The sequence below is a fragment of the Trachymyrmex septentrionalis genome, unplaced genomic scaffold (assembly GCF_001594115.1).
Source record: "Trachymyrmex septentrionalis isolate Tsep2-gDNA-1 unplaced genomic scaffold, Tsep1.0 scaffold32, whole genome shotgun sequence".
NCBI lineage: Eukaryota > Metazoa > Arthropoda > Insecta > Hymenoptera > Formicidae > Trachymyrmex > Trachymyrmex septentrionalis.
The window spans coordinates 2162199-2180587 of record NW_017305485.1 but is presented as its reverse complement, the minus strand read 5'-3'; the positions used below and the strand labels follow the sequence as shown (position 1 = coordinate 2180587).

At 34.7% G+C, this 18389-nt stretch overlaps 1 protein-coding gene across 4 annotated transcripts in view; it reads right to left on the bottom strand.

Moving 5' to 3' along the window:
* Positions 1-10345: 10345 nt before the first annotated feature.
* LOC108750087 (protein AF-10) overlaps positions 10346-18389 on the bottom strand; it is an 11502-nt gene continuing 3458 nt past the window's right edge. Inside the window, exons 6-14 of one of the 4 annotated variants that reach the window (XM_018489326.1) lie at positions 17130-17455; positions 14027-14476; positions 13771-13954; positions 13432-13636; positions 13021-13173; positions 12676-12937; positions 12481-12609; positions 12143-12295; positions 10346-11368 (exon numbers count right to left, since the gene is read on the bottom strand). In XM_018489326.1, coding sequence (XP_018344828.1) covers positions 12145-12295; positions 12481-12609; positions 12676-12937; positions 13021-13173; positions 13432-13636; positions 13771-13954; positions 14027-14476; positions 17130-17455 — 1860 coding nt within the window. In that variant the 3' untranslated portion in view covers positions 10346-11368; positions 12143-12144. Of the gene's footprint in view, positions 11369-11574; positions 12296-12480; positions 12610-12675; positions 12938-13020; positions 13174-13431; positions 13637-13770; positions 13955-14026; positions 14477-17129; positions 17456-18389 lie in introns of those variants that run through there. The other 3 variants (XM_018489327.1, XM_018489328.1, XM_018489329.1) reach the window with 3 other exon arrangements.

Below are 18389 nucleotides of genomic sequence, written 5' to 3'. Positions count from 1 at the left end.
TTTCATCGTAAAAATGATTTTTATAATTCGTTCTCTTTGATAAAATTTATGAGAAGGAGGGGAGCAAGCATCACTTCCTGCCTCCTCTTTTATTATATATTCGCCTATGTTACACTTTAATTATTTTAAAAGATTGATTGAAAAATGGATTACTCTTTACATTTACATATCTGTTGCATAAATATCTTTTAAAAGTTACGTATACATATTATATATAATTTTCTTTGTTCTGTATTTTAAATATCGAGGGAATAACGCAAGATTTTCTTGAGGTTTCCATGTTGCGCGAGAAAGTAACGCGTAAATTTTTGTTCAAACAAAATAAAGTGATAACTACTAATTCGAAAGAACACACTGCTATAATATATATAGATATCCTTAAATTTTTATATTAAAAACGAGCGAATTTTCTAAGACATTTTTATAATTATTGATCGATTAAATCTCGATAGGAAATTTTAACTTCGCAATGATAACTATAATTAATTTGAAAGACCTGGTGCGGTAAAAATATTCGAAAGCAAAAGGAAAGTTAAAGCTTTTCCTGAAATTTGGAATTGCCAGCCAGGCAGATCTAACAATAAATGAGCAGCAGACTTTTAAAATGCATTTTGTCTAAAATTTCATTTTTTTAGTTAAAAATTAAAAAATTAAAAATTAAAAAATGGCGTAGTTCAGTGTTGAATGACTTATATATTATATATTATAAGCTACTCTGAGATATTCAGAAAGCATTTTTTCATCGTTCATTTATATGCTAAAAAACATAGACATTTTTGTATGCATTATGTTTTTTTTTATCTAGAAACAAACAAAATACATTTGTTTAACATTTTTAACAATTATTAAGCAATTTTGTTTAATATTTCCTATTAATTGACATATTATTACTTTCTGTAAAGTGCATAATTTTCTTGTGTGCATAGTTTCTTCCTTTCTCGTTTTCTGAAAATTACAAATTTTGGACAAAACGCATTTTGAAAATCTGCTCCTCAAATAAAGTGTAGTACGTTCGCTGTGCTGGCAGCACGCTCGGAGTACGCGACCCGCAGAGCGCGATGGGCCACTATCAGCTGTGAAAACAGCGTTGTTTATAGACACCGCAGTACAATGAGGTGTAATTGAATCCATATTCTACCGGGGGGTGTGTGCCCGGTGAACCCGAACCCTCTCGACGTCTCGAGGGGGGCTAGCGGAACGGTACCCTCGGGTGGTTGTACTTAACGGTTCGGGAAATCGAGGGTGGCCATCGATTTGTGGACAATTAGGGACGATTTCATATACTGGGCGAAGAGGAGGAGACGAGTCGCGTATAACCCCGATCGATTCATAAATTTTCATCGTCTGATAAGATGCGTCTCGTGCCATTCGATAAAGCGTCCGATGATTGTTTGACGCTTTTTGACTTGATTCCTCGATTTTGAAGAGATTTTAAGAGAAATACAATTTTGAATTGCTCATGAGATTCTTGTGCGCTTGTGAAGAATCCGGAGAAATTCTCGGGTGACTTTCGGACGAACATCCCTTCTCATCACACTCAGATTACACAATTTTAGTACATTTATTTGATATTTTCATCTTTATCATAATTATCAGAATTCAATTTAAATTCTTATTAAAATTATGAAATGTTACAATAAATAGACACTTAAAAGGTAAATAATAGATTTCTCTAAAAAGAAAGTTAACACGAGAATTATCGTAGAATCTGCTTATATGTAGAATCTAAAATAAAATTACTTCCAGTAATTATAATGGGATTTTGTTTTAGTTTAAGAAAACTAGTTCGAAGATAATATATTCGTAAATAGTAATAAGAAACATTAATATTAAAAAAGAACAATATAACTTGTATCAAAGCACTTCTTATTACAATTTATATATATTTTCGAAAGAGAATATGAATCGGTTTATGTAACGTTCGAATGACCGAGAGCTTATCTAGGTTGACGCAGGTGTGTCGATACACCTGCCCTTATCGCTCACACGCTCGATCAGGGTAAATACGATTTTTTTTAACCTTAAGCTGATATACGCGAGCTAAGTAATATCTGAATAATAAAAAAACATGTGAGTTCGTAATTTAAAGAAAGAGATCACATATTAATTTTAATGGCACAATGTTTAATCCTTTAAAAATCTGTATAGATAAAGAAGATATAATAATATTTCTTATCAGAAAGTAAAATTTAGAATCTCATTTCGTGGGTCACGAATGTTGCAAGATATAGTAACTCGCGATGATTTTTCTGTTGTCTTTTAAAAAACTCCTACCTACTCACTGCAGCTGTCTTGGATTGTGACATCACAAGCGAGAAAATATGAAGAAAATTCTTGCAAACTATATTAAAATCTAGTATTTTTTAATAAAACAACAATCGATAGAATTGTAAAATATATACCGACAACTCTCTTCGTGTGCTTCCAGTAATAAATAACCATACATTTGTAATTAAATTATGCCTAACCAGAAAATGAAATAAGATATTACATGACAGCTGTCGAATTGAAATAAATATGATTTTATTCTGTATCGAAATAAAAGAAGAGTTTTCAAATGATATAAAAATGCAGCCAAATGTAAGCCAAACACAAAGTCTTCGTGTGATTAGACTCAAGTTATTCAAACTCAATTTACAGACGTTCCGATCCCAAGAATTAGATCCTCTTTAGTGTGTACGATAAATGTAGTCATAAAAATTAAAAATTAAATCCAGAACATCGCTAATCTATATTGCTCGGTATAAATTCCTAAGAAAACATCGTCTGTGGTATCTCTATTGAATACTCAAATTATTATGTCTACGTTTACATTGAACTACAGTTAACGATGCACCATTATACAATCTTGAAATACAGATAAGTTATTATAAGATGTGAACTAGTGAGAGAGCTGACTAGCAACTGAGAGTTTTCGATACATTTTACAAATTTACTCTATCAAATACAAATATCGTTTTATCGAAAAATATTTCTATAATGTATTTTGCAAAAATTTTCATTAAGTTCTTTCTCACTTCCGACGTCATCAATCTGAAGATCTATGGTGAGTAGTCAGGAATCTCTTAACAAATTATTATTAATTAGAAGATAAAGCGTCTGTAAAGGATTACGATGAACTGACAGTTTATTCGTGGCATCCGAAATATTGGTTTCAACCGTCCGGAAAGAAGCGGTCATTGAGAGGCGCGAAAGTTCAGTATTCTGCATTGAGTTTAATCTGCTATAACGTCATGGTACGATGATCCCGTGGAAATTAGCAAACCATAGAATCCGGGCCCCTCCCCTCTCTCCCTTAATGCGGAGCCGCGCATTAAGGGTACCCCTCTTGTCGCAAGGGGCACTTGTGTTGATCCTCGCAGCTGGAGTGACACACAAATAAAGTATTAATTCACGATTCTCCTGTCGCAATGGTACCCGACGTCCGCGCGTTACAACGTAACATAGAGATGTAATAGCGCTCGAATGGAGATATAACACTTCGCCCCCTTTCTTGTCATATACATATCCTTCTCCGAAACGATTTTTAAAGCGTATCATTGAAATAATTTTCACTTACTGTTGCTTGAGATAATTTCGCTTTTTTTTTAATATCTTATAAATAATTTCCAAATTGTTTTTAAAATGATTTTTGGAAAAAATAATTTATGTATTATGCGCTAAAAATAATTTTGTGCGCAATATAAACTTTTTTTTACGAAAAATTAAATATACTGTCAAAAGTTTCAAATTGTAATACGTTTTTTCTTTTCTTTCTCTTTAATCTTAATAAGAACAGATCGCATTAAAAAAATGCGTTTTTGTGATGAATGACAGAAAAGTTATTTGCATAAATAACTGCAATAAATAATAATCTGATAATAAGTTATTGTAAAGTAAATTCGCGTTATTAAAAACAGTGTACTAAATTTAAAAATATAAAAATATGATGAGAAAAATCAAGGAAAACGTGATCTTTAACAGAGCTAAAAAGCATTGAATAATTTAAATATTAAATGCAAATTTGATAAAAACTTAATTTGTATTATTTGCGAATATTCATACCTTTTTTCGTTTACATTTAAAATTTATACAAAGTACAGAGCTAGTGAAGTAAACTCTTTTCCCTGTCGCTCGAGAGAAAGAGAGAGCGAGAGGAAAAGACTCAAGTGATGCAGAGTTGAATCAAAGAGAGCATCTATCCATCCTGTGGCTCGTCTCCTCTTCATTGCGGGGATGAAACTGGAACACGCAAATACCTAGGCAGCTGCACCCTCCGAGTGATTGTCCGTCACCCCTCGAAGTCTCACTAGCATTTTTGGTCTGCTTTCCTCTACGAGCTTTATTATATTCCAATTATCTCTCTTCGGAGACTTAAGTCCGATCATAAATATAATCTTCGTGCAGTGCCACGATCGACGAGTGACACGTTTTCGAAGGGAGAGGGAAGCGGTAAGAGATGTTAAAAAAATAGAATATGGACGAATGTGTGTGTGTGTGCTCTTCAGGGGAGATTAGGTTTGAAAAATCTCTGTAGAATATATAAAAAACGAAGGAGCACTGAAGTGCGAAGATAGAGTAATATAAATATCACTTGCTAAAATAGCACAGAATTACGACGCGTTAAAAAATATTTGCAAAATTATAAAGTGAATTTGTATTATAATTATGAACATTCACATTATGTTTCTCGTAACCTTTGGCGGAAGCCATCTATTGTATATAACATACTATATAAAATACTCTCCAAACTTTCTAGAGTGACATCTCATTCTCAAAGATTGAAAATTGAGTTATTCTTTTTCAAGGCTCAATTTTTACTCTTTACAGATAAGATTCCAGTTGACAAAATTAGAGAGCAAGTTAAAGCTGATATATAATTTTAAAATAAAAATTAAATAGAAACTACGAAGTTTATTATGTTCATTCACATCCTTCGTTAATTCATTTGTCATAAAAATGCGATAACCATCAATTCAGTAAAAAGTTCTATTTAAATTTCTCTATTTAAAGATTTTAGAACTTTATTTAAAGAACATTTTCAATTTAAAATTTTATAATTATAAATAAATATAAAATTTATTATCTTTAATAAAAAATTTTGTAATTATTTAGTAATAATTAGAGGAGGCTTAATCTCTTATTTTCAATATTCAGAATGAGAGGACGAAAAATTTATGATTCCCCTCACGCGATTGATAATATCGCGATCACCGGGCGCAAATTCGGTCGATAAGAATCTAAAATCTGCAGTTAAATCCGGCGTGAAAATTCGTAGTGTATAACCTTCTCAATGAAATCCTATTCGCATTTTACACTGGACAGTGCCGCGCCTAATGCCATAACAAAAGACCCTCTACTGATCCAGGAGAACGGTGCGTGCGGATATAAACGTAATACAAATTGTTAAAATTTATCATTGTGAAAACTTCACAAAATGCAAATAAATTTAGCGACGAACTAAATTCTGTTTCTGTTAAAAAAAAATCTGGATTTATTCAAATCCAAAATTTTTTAAAAATAATTCAACGTTAAAAAAGAATTAACGATCCGCTAATTAATTAATTATATTAAGTATAATGTAATAAAGATAAAATTATATTTCAAATATAAATAAAATCTAAGCTTGTTATTATTTGTGCTTTCTCTCTTTAAGAAACATATAAAAAGTTAGTAAAAAATCAAAACAAATTTATTTTAATTTTTAATGCCAATAAACGATCAAATTTTGTAACCAAAAATTATCATTTTATGACGTCAAAATAAAGTCATTTTGATTTTCTCTTGGCGTGTTCCTATATTTGAACTACATATGTCCAATTGAATGAAAAATATTGTCTATTTTAAATTATTTCATGAATGAACCGTGTAAAGAAAGAAAGGATAACGAGAGCCTATTTGGCTCCATGAAAATAAATGTGCAATCGAATCTTCCCTTGATAAGAGATTGATATAAATTCTCGATATAACGTATAATTTTGCTTGCAATCGGGAAAGGCAGCGAATGATTGTGGCTTTCTCTCTTTGCTTCACCAAGAGACTTGTCTTCGGCGTTATCTATGGTATACTGCTCGCATGCTTTCGTATAATATTGATTCGCCGGAGACGAGGTCGCAGGTGAGACTTCCCACGATCGTTGGCCGTATAGAGAGAAAGGGAGACAGAGACAGAGAGAAGGATAAAGAGAGATAGATCGCTGCGGAATTGTCCGCGCGGTCTTCGGATTGTCGTGTGTTTGCGCGCACGAGAAAGTCCAGGAAGCTTCTTGCTTCCCTCAGGGCAAAAATAATACTCCGAAGTCGCCTTATGTGATGAAACGGACGACCTCACGGTATATCTTTTTTGTCGATCGTTCATTTGAGTCGATCGCATATTTTTATTCCGAGATTATGGCTCGACGAATAATCTGTATACTGTAACATTAAAAAGATGTTAAATTACAAAGTTTGCAAACGAATTGATGAAAGAAAGTGAGACGCGACACTACTTACGTTTGCTTGATAAATTTTTTGTTACAATCACAATTTTTTTCGATAGAAAGTAATTACATAATCAATTATAAAAACAAGAGTTACGAGTCGAAAACAAATTTGATTATTAAATGTATTGTGTGTGTTTTTTGGCTCTTAGCTCCTGTCTTTATAATTGATTTTTAATCACGTGAGACATTTTCTTATACTGTTAAATATATAATATTTAACAAAGCGTCCGAATTTTTTGTTTAATATAAATTTTAGTTGCAAATAATTTGTGTGTCGTTCTATATTTTTTACATAGAAACAATAATCGTAACTAATTGTTGATACAATATATCATATATTGTATCTAAGAATTTTGTGTATTTCTAAGAATTTTGGTATGTATATAAGAATTTTAATTTTCCCGAAAATTTTGCAAAATTCTCTAATTTTTCTCTGATTTCCAATTGATTTGTAGCAACTGAAGAAAGAACATAACCCACTTTATGGAGAATTAGGCGAGAAGTAAGATGCAAAGTTACGTAAAATCGCGCGAAGAGACGATCTTGGAGAGACGCTTTTTCCTGAATCTCTGGAATCGGAAATACGATGAAAGTATACTCGTACTCGGAAAGTGACAATTTATTTGGTAAAAGTGTCCATTACATAAGATTTAACGCATCGCTCTTAGATAAGATCTTATCTACGAAAGTAAAATCTACGCGCACAATCGCTACGTCGATGTGATCGTCAATGATGAATTTCTTCATCCTCTCCGCGCCGTCGGAGAAGGCTTTGGATACGCGAAAACAGGAAATTACCTAATTAATACGCTCGCAGACGCAAAAGCCCGATTCTCGGATGATTAGGAACACAATTGTTTTGCTTTGTCTCTCTGGCAGTTGGAGATTGAACACAGAAGCGCAGATACACCCTCTTTTCTCTTCTTCCTTGCACTTGGCAGAAATGACATGATGGCAGAAGCGACACGATGGATAATTCAACAGGGTAATATTTAAAAAAAAAAAAAAAAAAAAAAAAAAAAAAAAAAAAAAAGTAATCGACGCTCGCAGTCTCGAAGGGAAAGAAAAGCCTCACCGACTCACATATACACACACATGCATGCACACACACGATGCAATGCTATCGACTGCTATCCGTGTCAATGACTAAATGGATGTGCAAATAGTTTCTTTTTCTTTCTTTCGTCTCGCGATATCGCCGGGTTCTTTCCTACGTTCTATATGTACGTTTCGACGCGAAAGCCGCCTAAAAAATCGAGAAGTTTCAATGATTCGATTGAAAAAATTTGGCACTGATTAGCTGTGAAAAAATATCATCGTACTGCTCTGTGACTTCGACTTTTTTCCCCTTTTCCCCTTTTCCTCTTTCTCGTTTTTTTTTATCTCTTTCTCTGCTAGGATATCGTACAACTGTTTTATTCCTCACCGTTTTTATTTACTGTAATTGCCTCACGCGTACTATATATTTATAATATATCCCCTAACAATACAGTCGACTATATTGATAATGCATAAAATACTCTTCAATACAAACGTGTCACGTCGCAAGATCACGCATTTTTTCTCTATTTTTTTTGTCGTTTTCTTCTTCTTTCTTTTTAGAAATCCTAGCGAACTTTCGACAAGGTCGTCAATCATGAAACTCACCAAATCAGTACGAGCAATACGCATTGGAATTCGATATTTCTCGCCGTACATTCTTGAGAAGCTATGAATCGAATGTTTGTTAAGAATAATCTAAATTGCGAAATACAAATTTGCCAAGACTTATCTGAGATATTTGTCAAATAAAAATATCAAATTCATGTAGAGATGAAAATCTACAGCACAGATTTTTAGGACTGCCAACGGACATCCTAAAAATATCCAGAAGACATTCTATGTCCTAAGAACATTTATAGAATATTGTTCAGAAGTATATTTTGTGGCAAGGTACTTCGTAATAAAAAAAAGAAGTAAACTTTTATGTTGATTATAAGTGACTATTTTTCGCGCAATCGTATTTTATTAAACACAAAAGAAAAAGACAAAGTAATAAATGCGACTCTCAAGAATGCACGATAATTCGACTGTTACGTACTCGCGTGCATAATCGACGCCCACAAGGAAAACTCGGCAGAATTTTGCGTAAAACTGATTCTCCCTGAGTGGTGATAAGCTATTCTGTAGGTTTGGTGTTTTCATGTCTACTACTCCCGCACCTCGCTCCGTTGAATATACAATATTACTTTTATCGTACAATTTATAAACCTAGATTCCTAATTAATTTTCTCTTTCGCTTAAAAATTCCGCTTCTAATCGCTAATCGGACTTACAAATTTAGTCGACAATACAATCGATTCCCTTACTTTATCCTATTGTCCCTCAACCACCTCTAACATGTTCCAGTCAATGTGAACTAATACTTTTACGTAGAACGCATTATATCTAGTTATCTTGTAAATAAAAATGCGGTGGAGAAAATTGATATACAGATTTAGAGAACACATCGTCGGATTACGACAAAGAACACAATGCGGTAAAATATAATCAGTCGATCTCTATAGCTCTTCGTAAAACTTTTCGAATCTCTTCTGTGCTACTCGACAAACATAGTAATCGCTGGAAGGTGGTCTTGGGAAAATTTTAGTTTTGTACGACAAATTCGAACATACGTACGTATATCATATTCATTCGTTTAATTAGTTTTTGCGAGGCTAAGAAATCTCATATTATGCTCGTAACCATGGTGCAAAAATAAAGCGACAGCATGGGACGTATCATCCTGCGAGTGTACCCCTTCATTTTCTTTTCGACGTCTACGAATACTACATGTATGACATTCTCCTTGGTTTTTTTCCCCGCAATTTCAACGACACGACGAAACCTTATCCGTGAATTATGCATTCGGGCCGATCGCAGCGGACACTTGTCGATCCTCTTTTCTTCCCCCTCCCTTTCCAACTGTCGTTTTACATTGCCTGTCATTCTGTGATTTGTTTGCAGTATCACATGCAAATTTCTTCGCCAACTTATAAACGAGCTACATTTTATTATAAATACCGTAGCCTTTGAGCGGAATACTTTACGTTTCCTTACCAAGTTTTATCTTCTAAAAATGTTCTACCGTATCGTCTAGCACTTTTGATTTTGCGATTTGCACATGGCGTCGCACGCTCTTGAAAATCATAGACAATGATGGTGCGAATAGAAAATCGAAGGCTATCTTCACGGAAACGAAGCGAAATGAATTAACTTCAATTCCGACATATACGCATATTACATCTTTAAGCAACGTAGCTTCGACTTCAAACGATCGGGCGTTCCATATCTTACACGATTATTCGCGCATATCGCGATCTCAATACATACACATATACATATATAATATGTATCGCACAAATATTCACAAGTTTTTAAATATTTGCATCATTAAGACCTGCGCCGTCGTTCGATCTTGTTTGTAATTTTTCATTATCACCCTCGAATAATATTACAATCACAATTTCGTTAAAATTATTATAATCCATAATGTGACAATTGTTCTCGTGATTAACGTTGTTCCATCTATAAATTGATCAACAAAATTATAATTCATTATTTATTTATTAAATTAAATTAGTTAAATAATTTAATACAGTAAATAAATTGGATTAAATAGTTAATGGAGAATAGATGTAATCCATTCATAATTAACAAATAAAGATAATTCTCATTCATAATTTAATTTAGTACATTAATTTTTTATTGATATCTTAAATTCCGATATACAAATTATATTATAGTGTAATTATATGAATTTATTTTCTAAATAAGTACCGAAATACAAATATCGACCACATAGTCATATCGACATTTTAGCAAGTAATTAATACAATCAGATAATTCTCTAATGGTATGGTGGATTTTCAGAACGTATCTAGGAAAGTTGGAGTCTGCTCGACCCCTTTTGTTTATTTTTTATCGAATCAATGTAAAAAATGGGTAAAAAATAAATAATAACATTTTAAACTTCGTCCTATGTTTATTTTGTAGATGAAAAAAATACAATAAAGTTTAATGATTTTAAATAATTGTAGTAAAATAAAAAAACGCTTTGATGAAGCCGTAGTTCTACTACATCTGACCTCGACCCTATTATTAGAGGGTTAACATGATAGTCGGAATATTATGTTTTCAATTTTTTTTTACAACAGATCAAACGATGGCACAATATCTCCTTTTATTTGCATTCCTCGAGAATTTATGCATAATGATGACCAAATATCGATGAAATCTATAGGCTCAAAAAGGGAAGATGAATGGAAAGGGATAATGAGACGAAAGGACGGCAGATGAAGTTAAACGAAACGATCATGCGTTCGCTAGAAAATGTCGAATTGCGATCAACCTACTTCACAGCTCTTGTTGGCGAAAGGCAGTGCTCGTCTTGTACATATTTGGGTGTTCCACCCTTTTTTTTTATACGTGTGTGTATAAGATTAGAATATACATTAAATTAGCTTTGAAATAGGTTGCACTCGATATTATCATTGTCGTATAGTACACACGCTGCGGTACATCTGAACGGTGGTACGCTAAAGAAATAGAAAAGCTGCACAAGCATATCGGTTTTAAAATTGTGATTCTTATAGAACGTTTGTGTATAACAGGAATAGTTGGTATGCACGATTAACTTATCGAAATCAATGTAACCGGTGATTCAGTTTTCTCTCCTTTCGATTTTTGGTTACGTGTTCTTCGTTAACTCTTTTTCTCTTTTCTTTAATTTCTTACAAAATTTCGCGTATCCTTTTGTCGCACCACCAGAAATACGCGCAGTTACCGTCGTTAGAATGTACACCTACTGTATTATTGCTATTTAACGCGATAGATTAACTTACAGTCTAATATTTGTACATCTGTGGATTTGCTGTTCAATGATGATCCCTACAAAGAGAGATAAAGAGTATGTCTCAAATATACTTAATTTTTTCTCTTTAATTAAAGACAAAAATTACTATTTTTTAATTTATAATAATGTTCCAGCAATATTTTCATTTAATATTCTAAGAAATTATAACAATTTTATTATTATTTCATGATAAAATATCTTTAATGTTAGAAAAATCTGCGAGACAAATCTTCCTAACTGCTTCTTCGTCTTAAATTAAATTTTTTACATTATACATCCTATTTGAGCCTCTAATATATTGTTACAGTTGCAATGTACATATAACTCGTACGTATAAAAATCTAACAAGTTAAAAATAAGAAGATTGTAAAAAAAATTATAGTGAATACTTCATTTGATGCACACATGAACACAGCGTTTTTAATGAGATCCATGACAAAATCGCTATCAAATAGGTGTAAAATACTTAGATTTGTACAGTGTATATATACATATATATATATGATTGATATACATGTAACAGCTTTAAGATACTTTGTGAAGAGATATAAAGATATAAATCTCGAGATATATGTTTGTACATTGTAAACTGCAATCGACATCACTAAAGTAATTTATTTCTTATAAAAAAACGATTGCCGATAAACGTGGCGTAGAAAAATGTATTGATTAATATCTTACGAAGAAGCGCAGTTAGGTCTCTCTTGCGGTGAGATTGGGTCCTTTGATGCTGGATAACATATGTATGTGTTAACGAATCTTATTTTAATAATTAAGATCCGCAGCTACCACGTCAAGTTTGAATCTACCTTCAGCTGGGCTTGCCTGGTGGCCCATGGCTAGTTGGAGAGGGTCCATGCGAGTGAAGATTATGAACTCCGCCTACTTGGTTGCTGGCGAGACTGGACATGGTGGGCTGATACATCGACGGCATGTAACTGCTCGACGATTGTGCCGCCGACCTGGTAATTAATAAAAATTATATTTGTAATAAGTGGTAACGCGTAACTCTGTGCAAGAGCTGTTGACTTGAGTGGTGGCCTGTGGCTAGTCGGCACAAATTCTAAATTCAATCTTATATAAATATATAAAAACAAAAAAATATATATACATATAACAGAATAAGACGAAGATACTATTTACTGACCTTGGTACACCACGCAGCGGATCTGGCGTGACAGATGAATTTCGTACCACGCCGGAAGTGTTCGCTGGTGCTGGCGATACTATGTTGCTTGGTTGACCTTGAAGATATCCCGCTCCAGCCGGACTGTGCCTACATTGTAAACAACAAATTTGAATAGATTACATTAACACGATATTCTATAAACAAATACGTTACCTCATTGATGGACTTGGCTGAGGTGCAACCAGTGATCCTCGGTGATACTGAGCAAGAGAAGCAGCTGCAGGCGGGGAAGGATCTGGTGGCAAACCGTTCTCCAATGTCGTTGGATGACTACCGGAACTAGAATGAGGCATGTACGCGTTATTTACTCGCGGTTCACGGCTCACTCTAGGTACCGGTGCAGGAGCGCCAGGTGGCACTTCCGAGTGCGAGACATTAGGATGAGACGGATTCACCGCTGGATGTATATTATTCACTGAAAATAATAAAAAGATACATTATGCACGTGCCTCTTCATGAAGATACAAAATATATCATGAAATGGCAGATCTAACTAACCTGGATGTGAACTAGGTTGAGTTGTCAACGGAATAGCAAGTCTAGCATTCACAGCCAATAAATGGTCTCTCCTTTGCAGGAGATTATTTACATGTTCCTCTAGCCTAAGATTCTCAGCTCTCAATTGATGTAGGCAGGAAAGCAGGGATGCAACTGCAACAGATTTTGATAACGTTGCTGGTTTATATTTTATCTAAGTGGAGAATGCTTTCTATTAAAAGGCTAAAGCAATATAAAAAATAAGAATTTCAAATAAGACGAGTTTTACGACAAAAGTTTAATGTAAAGCGTGACATGCAGTTTTTTTAATCAGTCAATTAATGTTATCGCGAAAAACGGAAAAAGCATGGCCTTTCCTTTTTATCAAACCCATGCAATTTTAAGCGCATTTTTCTCTTGCCGTATACTCACTATCGAAGTGTTGGGCTTGCTCCATTAAGAATTGACTTCCTTGCTCCCATTGTCTCTCCAAGAGCTGATCCAGTGTCTGCGGGATCGCTCCGCTACCCAAAGAGCCACTGGTAGTGGCTGTATTAAGACTCCCAGTGTTGCTACTCGTGGAAAAAACTGTAGAGAACGAAGTGGAAGGTGCGCTCGACTGGCCAGATCGTATCTGCTTAAAATATAAAATATTTTTAACAATTCTTCTTAAACGATACAATATATAAGACTTAATTTGCTTTGTACCATATTATCAACAAGATTTGTTGCTTCGAATTCAATATGTCAAATTGACGTGTTTTTACGTACAGATGCTATTACTCGACTGTGCAGCTGCGGTCCAATCAAGTTTGTATTGGAGTTACTCGCCTCTGTAAAAATGGAATGGGCCTCGAGCTCCTGCGAAAGCGTATCCGACATCTTTTGTGCCATCGTCGAAGTAGGATTCAACTGATTCCCTAGCATGTGCGGTGCACTAACTCCATTTTGAAATCTGAGAAAAGAGAAAGATATTCATATTATTCTCTAATCGACGTTTTCTCTTTAATCTTTTAGCAAATCTTACAGTTTCACGTTATTCTCCTCCTTTATCGATATATTAGTAAGAGCAGTCGGTGTACTCGATGCAGACGGAATGGGAGTGGATGCGGCAGTTTTCCTCTTTCGTTTGCTCGTGGTGCTACTCATGCTTTCTGATCCTGGACTGCTGGGAGGCGATTCCTTGACAGTGGGCCCCATAATGTTCACAGAACTTGGGCCACTGATGCTACTGAAGTGTCCGACAGTAGCTGATGCAGGGCCCTGAATAATTGACGGCACTGGGGCCACCGTGGCGGCGGGCGGAGGGGTCTGATGATTGTTCCTCGCGCCTCTCTTGGTCGTTGTCACAACGGCGGTGCTGGAGACGGAGGTTACGATTGATGAGACTGACGTTTGGGACTGCGGCAGTGATAATTGGTTGTTGGAGCCGCGCTTTGGTTTGCGAGGCTTCTCTTGCTTGTCCGACGACTGGGAACTGGAAGTTAACAAACGTATCGCAACTATTAGCATAGTGGTTCACATCAAACTCGAAACTCTTCTATCAAAATACAAAAATATTTATTATTTTATGTAACAACTAGCTAACAGCATGACAAAAAACCCGTTATTACTTTTAACACACGGTCAGAAATTATCCCGAAATGGGAAACACAATTTTTAAATATTCTCGAACCATTTAACAAAACGAAGATGAGGAACGAGATTGACGCACACAGAGGCGAATCGTCACGACGGAATGCCATTTACGATGTCACGTTACACCCTTTCGTCGCTCGTTGCCCGTGAGGCGCCTCGCCGAGGAAAAAACAAACATAACCTCAATGCCTCCTGCTCGCCACAATCCGCGCGTCGAGTACGCGAATGGAGTCACGGCGGCCGCTCGACACTGGCGACGTTTTTTCTCTCTTTTTTTTTTCCTTCCACTCCCGTCTTATCGAGATTACAACGTTACATTACGACAATATCGCACACAAACACGTCACAATATCGCAACAATTCCGCGATGCAATTACATATTATGCAGCGCGCGCGCGCGAGTTCGCTCGCCGAATGACCCCGAGTGAACCGCCGTGCTCAATACATAGACATAACATTGATGTAAACACACTCCATCTTCCGTCGCACTTGCGACTCGTCGAGCCTGCTTCCACTTACGATACGAACGCGCGGCACGCAGCCGTGTTTTGATGATCGTCTTTCATTCAATAGGACTATTCGAGTATTCAATCGGACAAGCATTCCGTAGGCGAATTCTGTCCGATTCTAAATGAGAAGAGGTTAGAACTTTGACCACCTTGTTTACTAATCACGCCCGCCATTTTGAACACACGCGGCGCGTGACACAACTCCTGGGATTCCAGAAAACCGCATGTGCTTTTCCTTCCTGACTTCTGAACTGGATTCACTTGAAACTTCGGAAGTATCTCGCGAACAGTCACTGCACAAATTCTCACTAAATAAATTCAATGTTCATAGTTTCGATTGCAACAATAACGACACAAAAAGATACACATTTTCTTGACTTTTCTATTCACATTGTAACTAAACTTATTTAACTAAACTTCAATTAAATATAATATTTTCTCCATTGTGATTTCTTCCCCTGTGGCAGAATTTTACGCAGTAAAAATATGCATTGTTAATACAATTATGAGAGAGTTATAATTACAACAAATTGTTGGTTTAATTTACTTTTTCTAATCAGTTCTTATACACTCTTGTCTGGGTTGCGTTTGGGAATACACACCAAATGCTTCCAAGTATCATTCCATCCTTGTTATTTATGTTAAAGATAACAATGTTAAAGATAACATGTTAAACTGAAGCAACTCGGTGTGTATTCCCAAATGCAGCCCTGCATTCTTTTGATCTTTTCTCTCTCTCTCTCTCTCTCTCTTTTCTACTAAACTTCTTGCATTTACTTTCTAAATTCTTTAAAATAAAATCTCATTCTAAAGAATGAAAATTGAGTCAATCTTAAAAGAGTGATTCAATTTTCAATTTTTAAAAGTAAGATTGCACTCTTTAGAGTAAGATTCACTCTATCAATGAGATTTTATTTTAATCTCAGTTCAAACTAACTCTTCTCCAAGTTCTAAAAATTAGAAAAAGATAAAGAATAAGTTAAACTGAGATTGAAGTTAATCTATTATATATTGATAGATTAATTAAAAAACGGACGAGTATTAGAAAATATCTTTCTTCTTTTTCTCTCCACACACATTAGGATATGTTCCCACTTGATTATCACCCAAGTATCATTTCATCTTTATGGTTTACCGAATGTAAACCATAAATGTAACTATAAATGTTAGAAAATAATATGATATCTGAAAAACATTTGGATAAAAATTTGAATGCATCTCTGGGAGAGTATTCGAACTACCTGAATGCCTCCTAGTCATTTTATACTTAATAAACAACAAGGATAAAATACTCGAAGACATTCAGGTAGAATACCTCCTAATCATTTTATCCTTGATAAACAACAAGGATAAAATACTCGGAAGTATTCAGATAGTATTTCTGAACGCAACCTTGGGCACCAATCATATAACTTTTTCTCTAGAAAATATAAAAGATAAGAATTTTTATGTACGTACATATACACACATACAAAAAATTTTCACTTTTTGATTGTGTTCCAAAATTAACTGCCAGTACTGAAAATCTATAATGTACGTAACGTAAACTGTAGTATTTTCTGTGCTGGAAGGAAATTTGGAACACAGCCCATATTTCCGCTCTAGGGAATAAAGTTACATAATTGACCTCCTAGAGACGAAGCTTATTACATTTGTCATCTGGCAAATTTTTCAAGTATGTGAATTGGTTGCAGGACAGAGTTCTTGATCTGTAGGATCTCTCTATCCTACAGCCAATCAGCAAGCTCAAAAATTTGTCGTATTCTTTAAATTCGTTGGAAAGTAAACAGGACAATAAATACAACTGAAAAGAACAGATCATATGTTTGCTGCACTTTTTTCAAAAGACTCCAATGGCGAGTGAAAACTTTCTCATTAAATCTTAACCTCTCGTAACTATTACTGTTTTCTGTTCCTGCACTAGATTGCACTGGAACTCTAAAAACAGTTCTATAATAAAATTTACCGATTATGAAGACTTACCGAGCTCGTTTTATCGGTATATTTTCTGTGAACCTCTCGATGCTCGGTATCGTACTTGATCGCGGTTCAGTGTTGGCGGCTGTAGTTATTATACTCTGCTGCACCTGTTGATACATCGCTGGCGCGCTCGTTACCACGCTTTGAACCGCACTAGCAAGCGAAGTGGCAATCAACGGCACGGACACAACGATGCTGTTAGACGTAGTCGTCGGTGACTGGGTGATGATCGAGGACTGGGATTGCGTTACCGCCATTATCACAGGCATGGTGGTTGCCTCCGTGGCTACCGGTGTGTTCGATGACTGAATTGGACTCTCGACTTTCATCTGCAATCGAAGATAGAATGGCATGACACTGGAGAGCATTTGAGTGAGAATCCAAACATGGCCCTTTGAACATAACAATGACTAGTTCATTGTTATGTCTAAAGAAATATAGAGATAAAATAAACAGTGCGCGAAACAATAGATCTATTCTTTTTAGCTTAACTTCTTGTACGGTTCATCTCTTTTCTTTTTTTTTTTTTCAGTTGGAGACAAAGAAAGAGGAAACACTGAGCTATGCAAAAAGTTTAGCTAAAAAAAAAATTTTTTTTGTGCTGTTTATTTTAAATAAGAATATGCGGTATTCAATTAAGAAGAAGTCTGTTTTTTATTCCTACACTGCATTAGAACTCTTTTTCTTCGTCAAATCTATCAAATATATTTCTCTTACATTAAGTTTCAAGAATATACACATACTAGTTTAGTCACAGAAAACTTATAATTGTAAGTGTATAATTCTAACACCTCATGAAAACTCTACTTTTCTTAATATTTTGTTTTATCTACACTTATCTAATCCAGCCCTATATTATTGACCTCTCTTATAAACCTTTTTATAATACTATTACATACCTTTGACAGTCAATTTTGACAAAACAGCTTTACTAAAATTACTTTTGTCCGAATTATAGATTTCTAGAGAAAATTTTTCTAATAAGATTTGTTCATTATGCTTATCAAATTTTGTTAATCCGTGAATATAATTGATATAATTTGTTCAGAGATACAGTTCTTTCCTGAGCAGCAAGACCAATTGCTTATGATTACATAAAAAAGTTCCCATTTATTACATTACAAAGTAGAATGTAATTTTGACCTGAATTGAATAAATAATTAGATTGTGTTCATTTATACTCATGTATGTAAAATGAATTCTGTAAATGAATGTTTTAAATATTTCATTTTTCACGATGTTTGCTTTTGGTCTTCATAATTT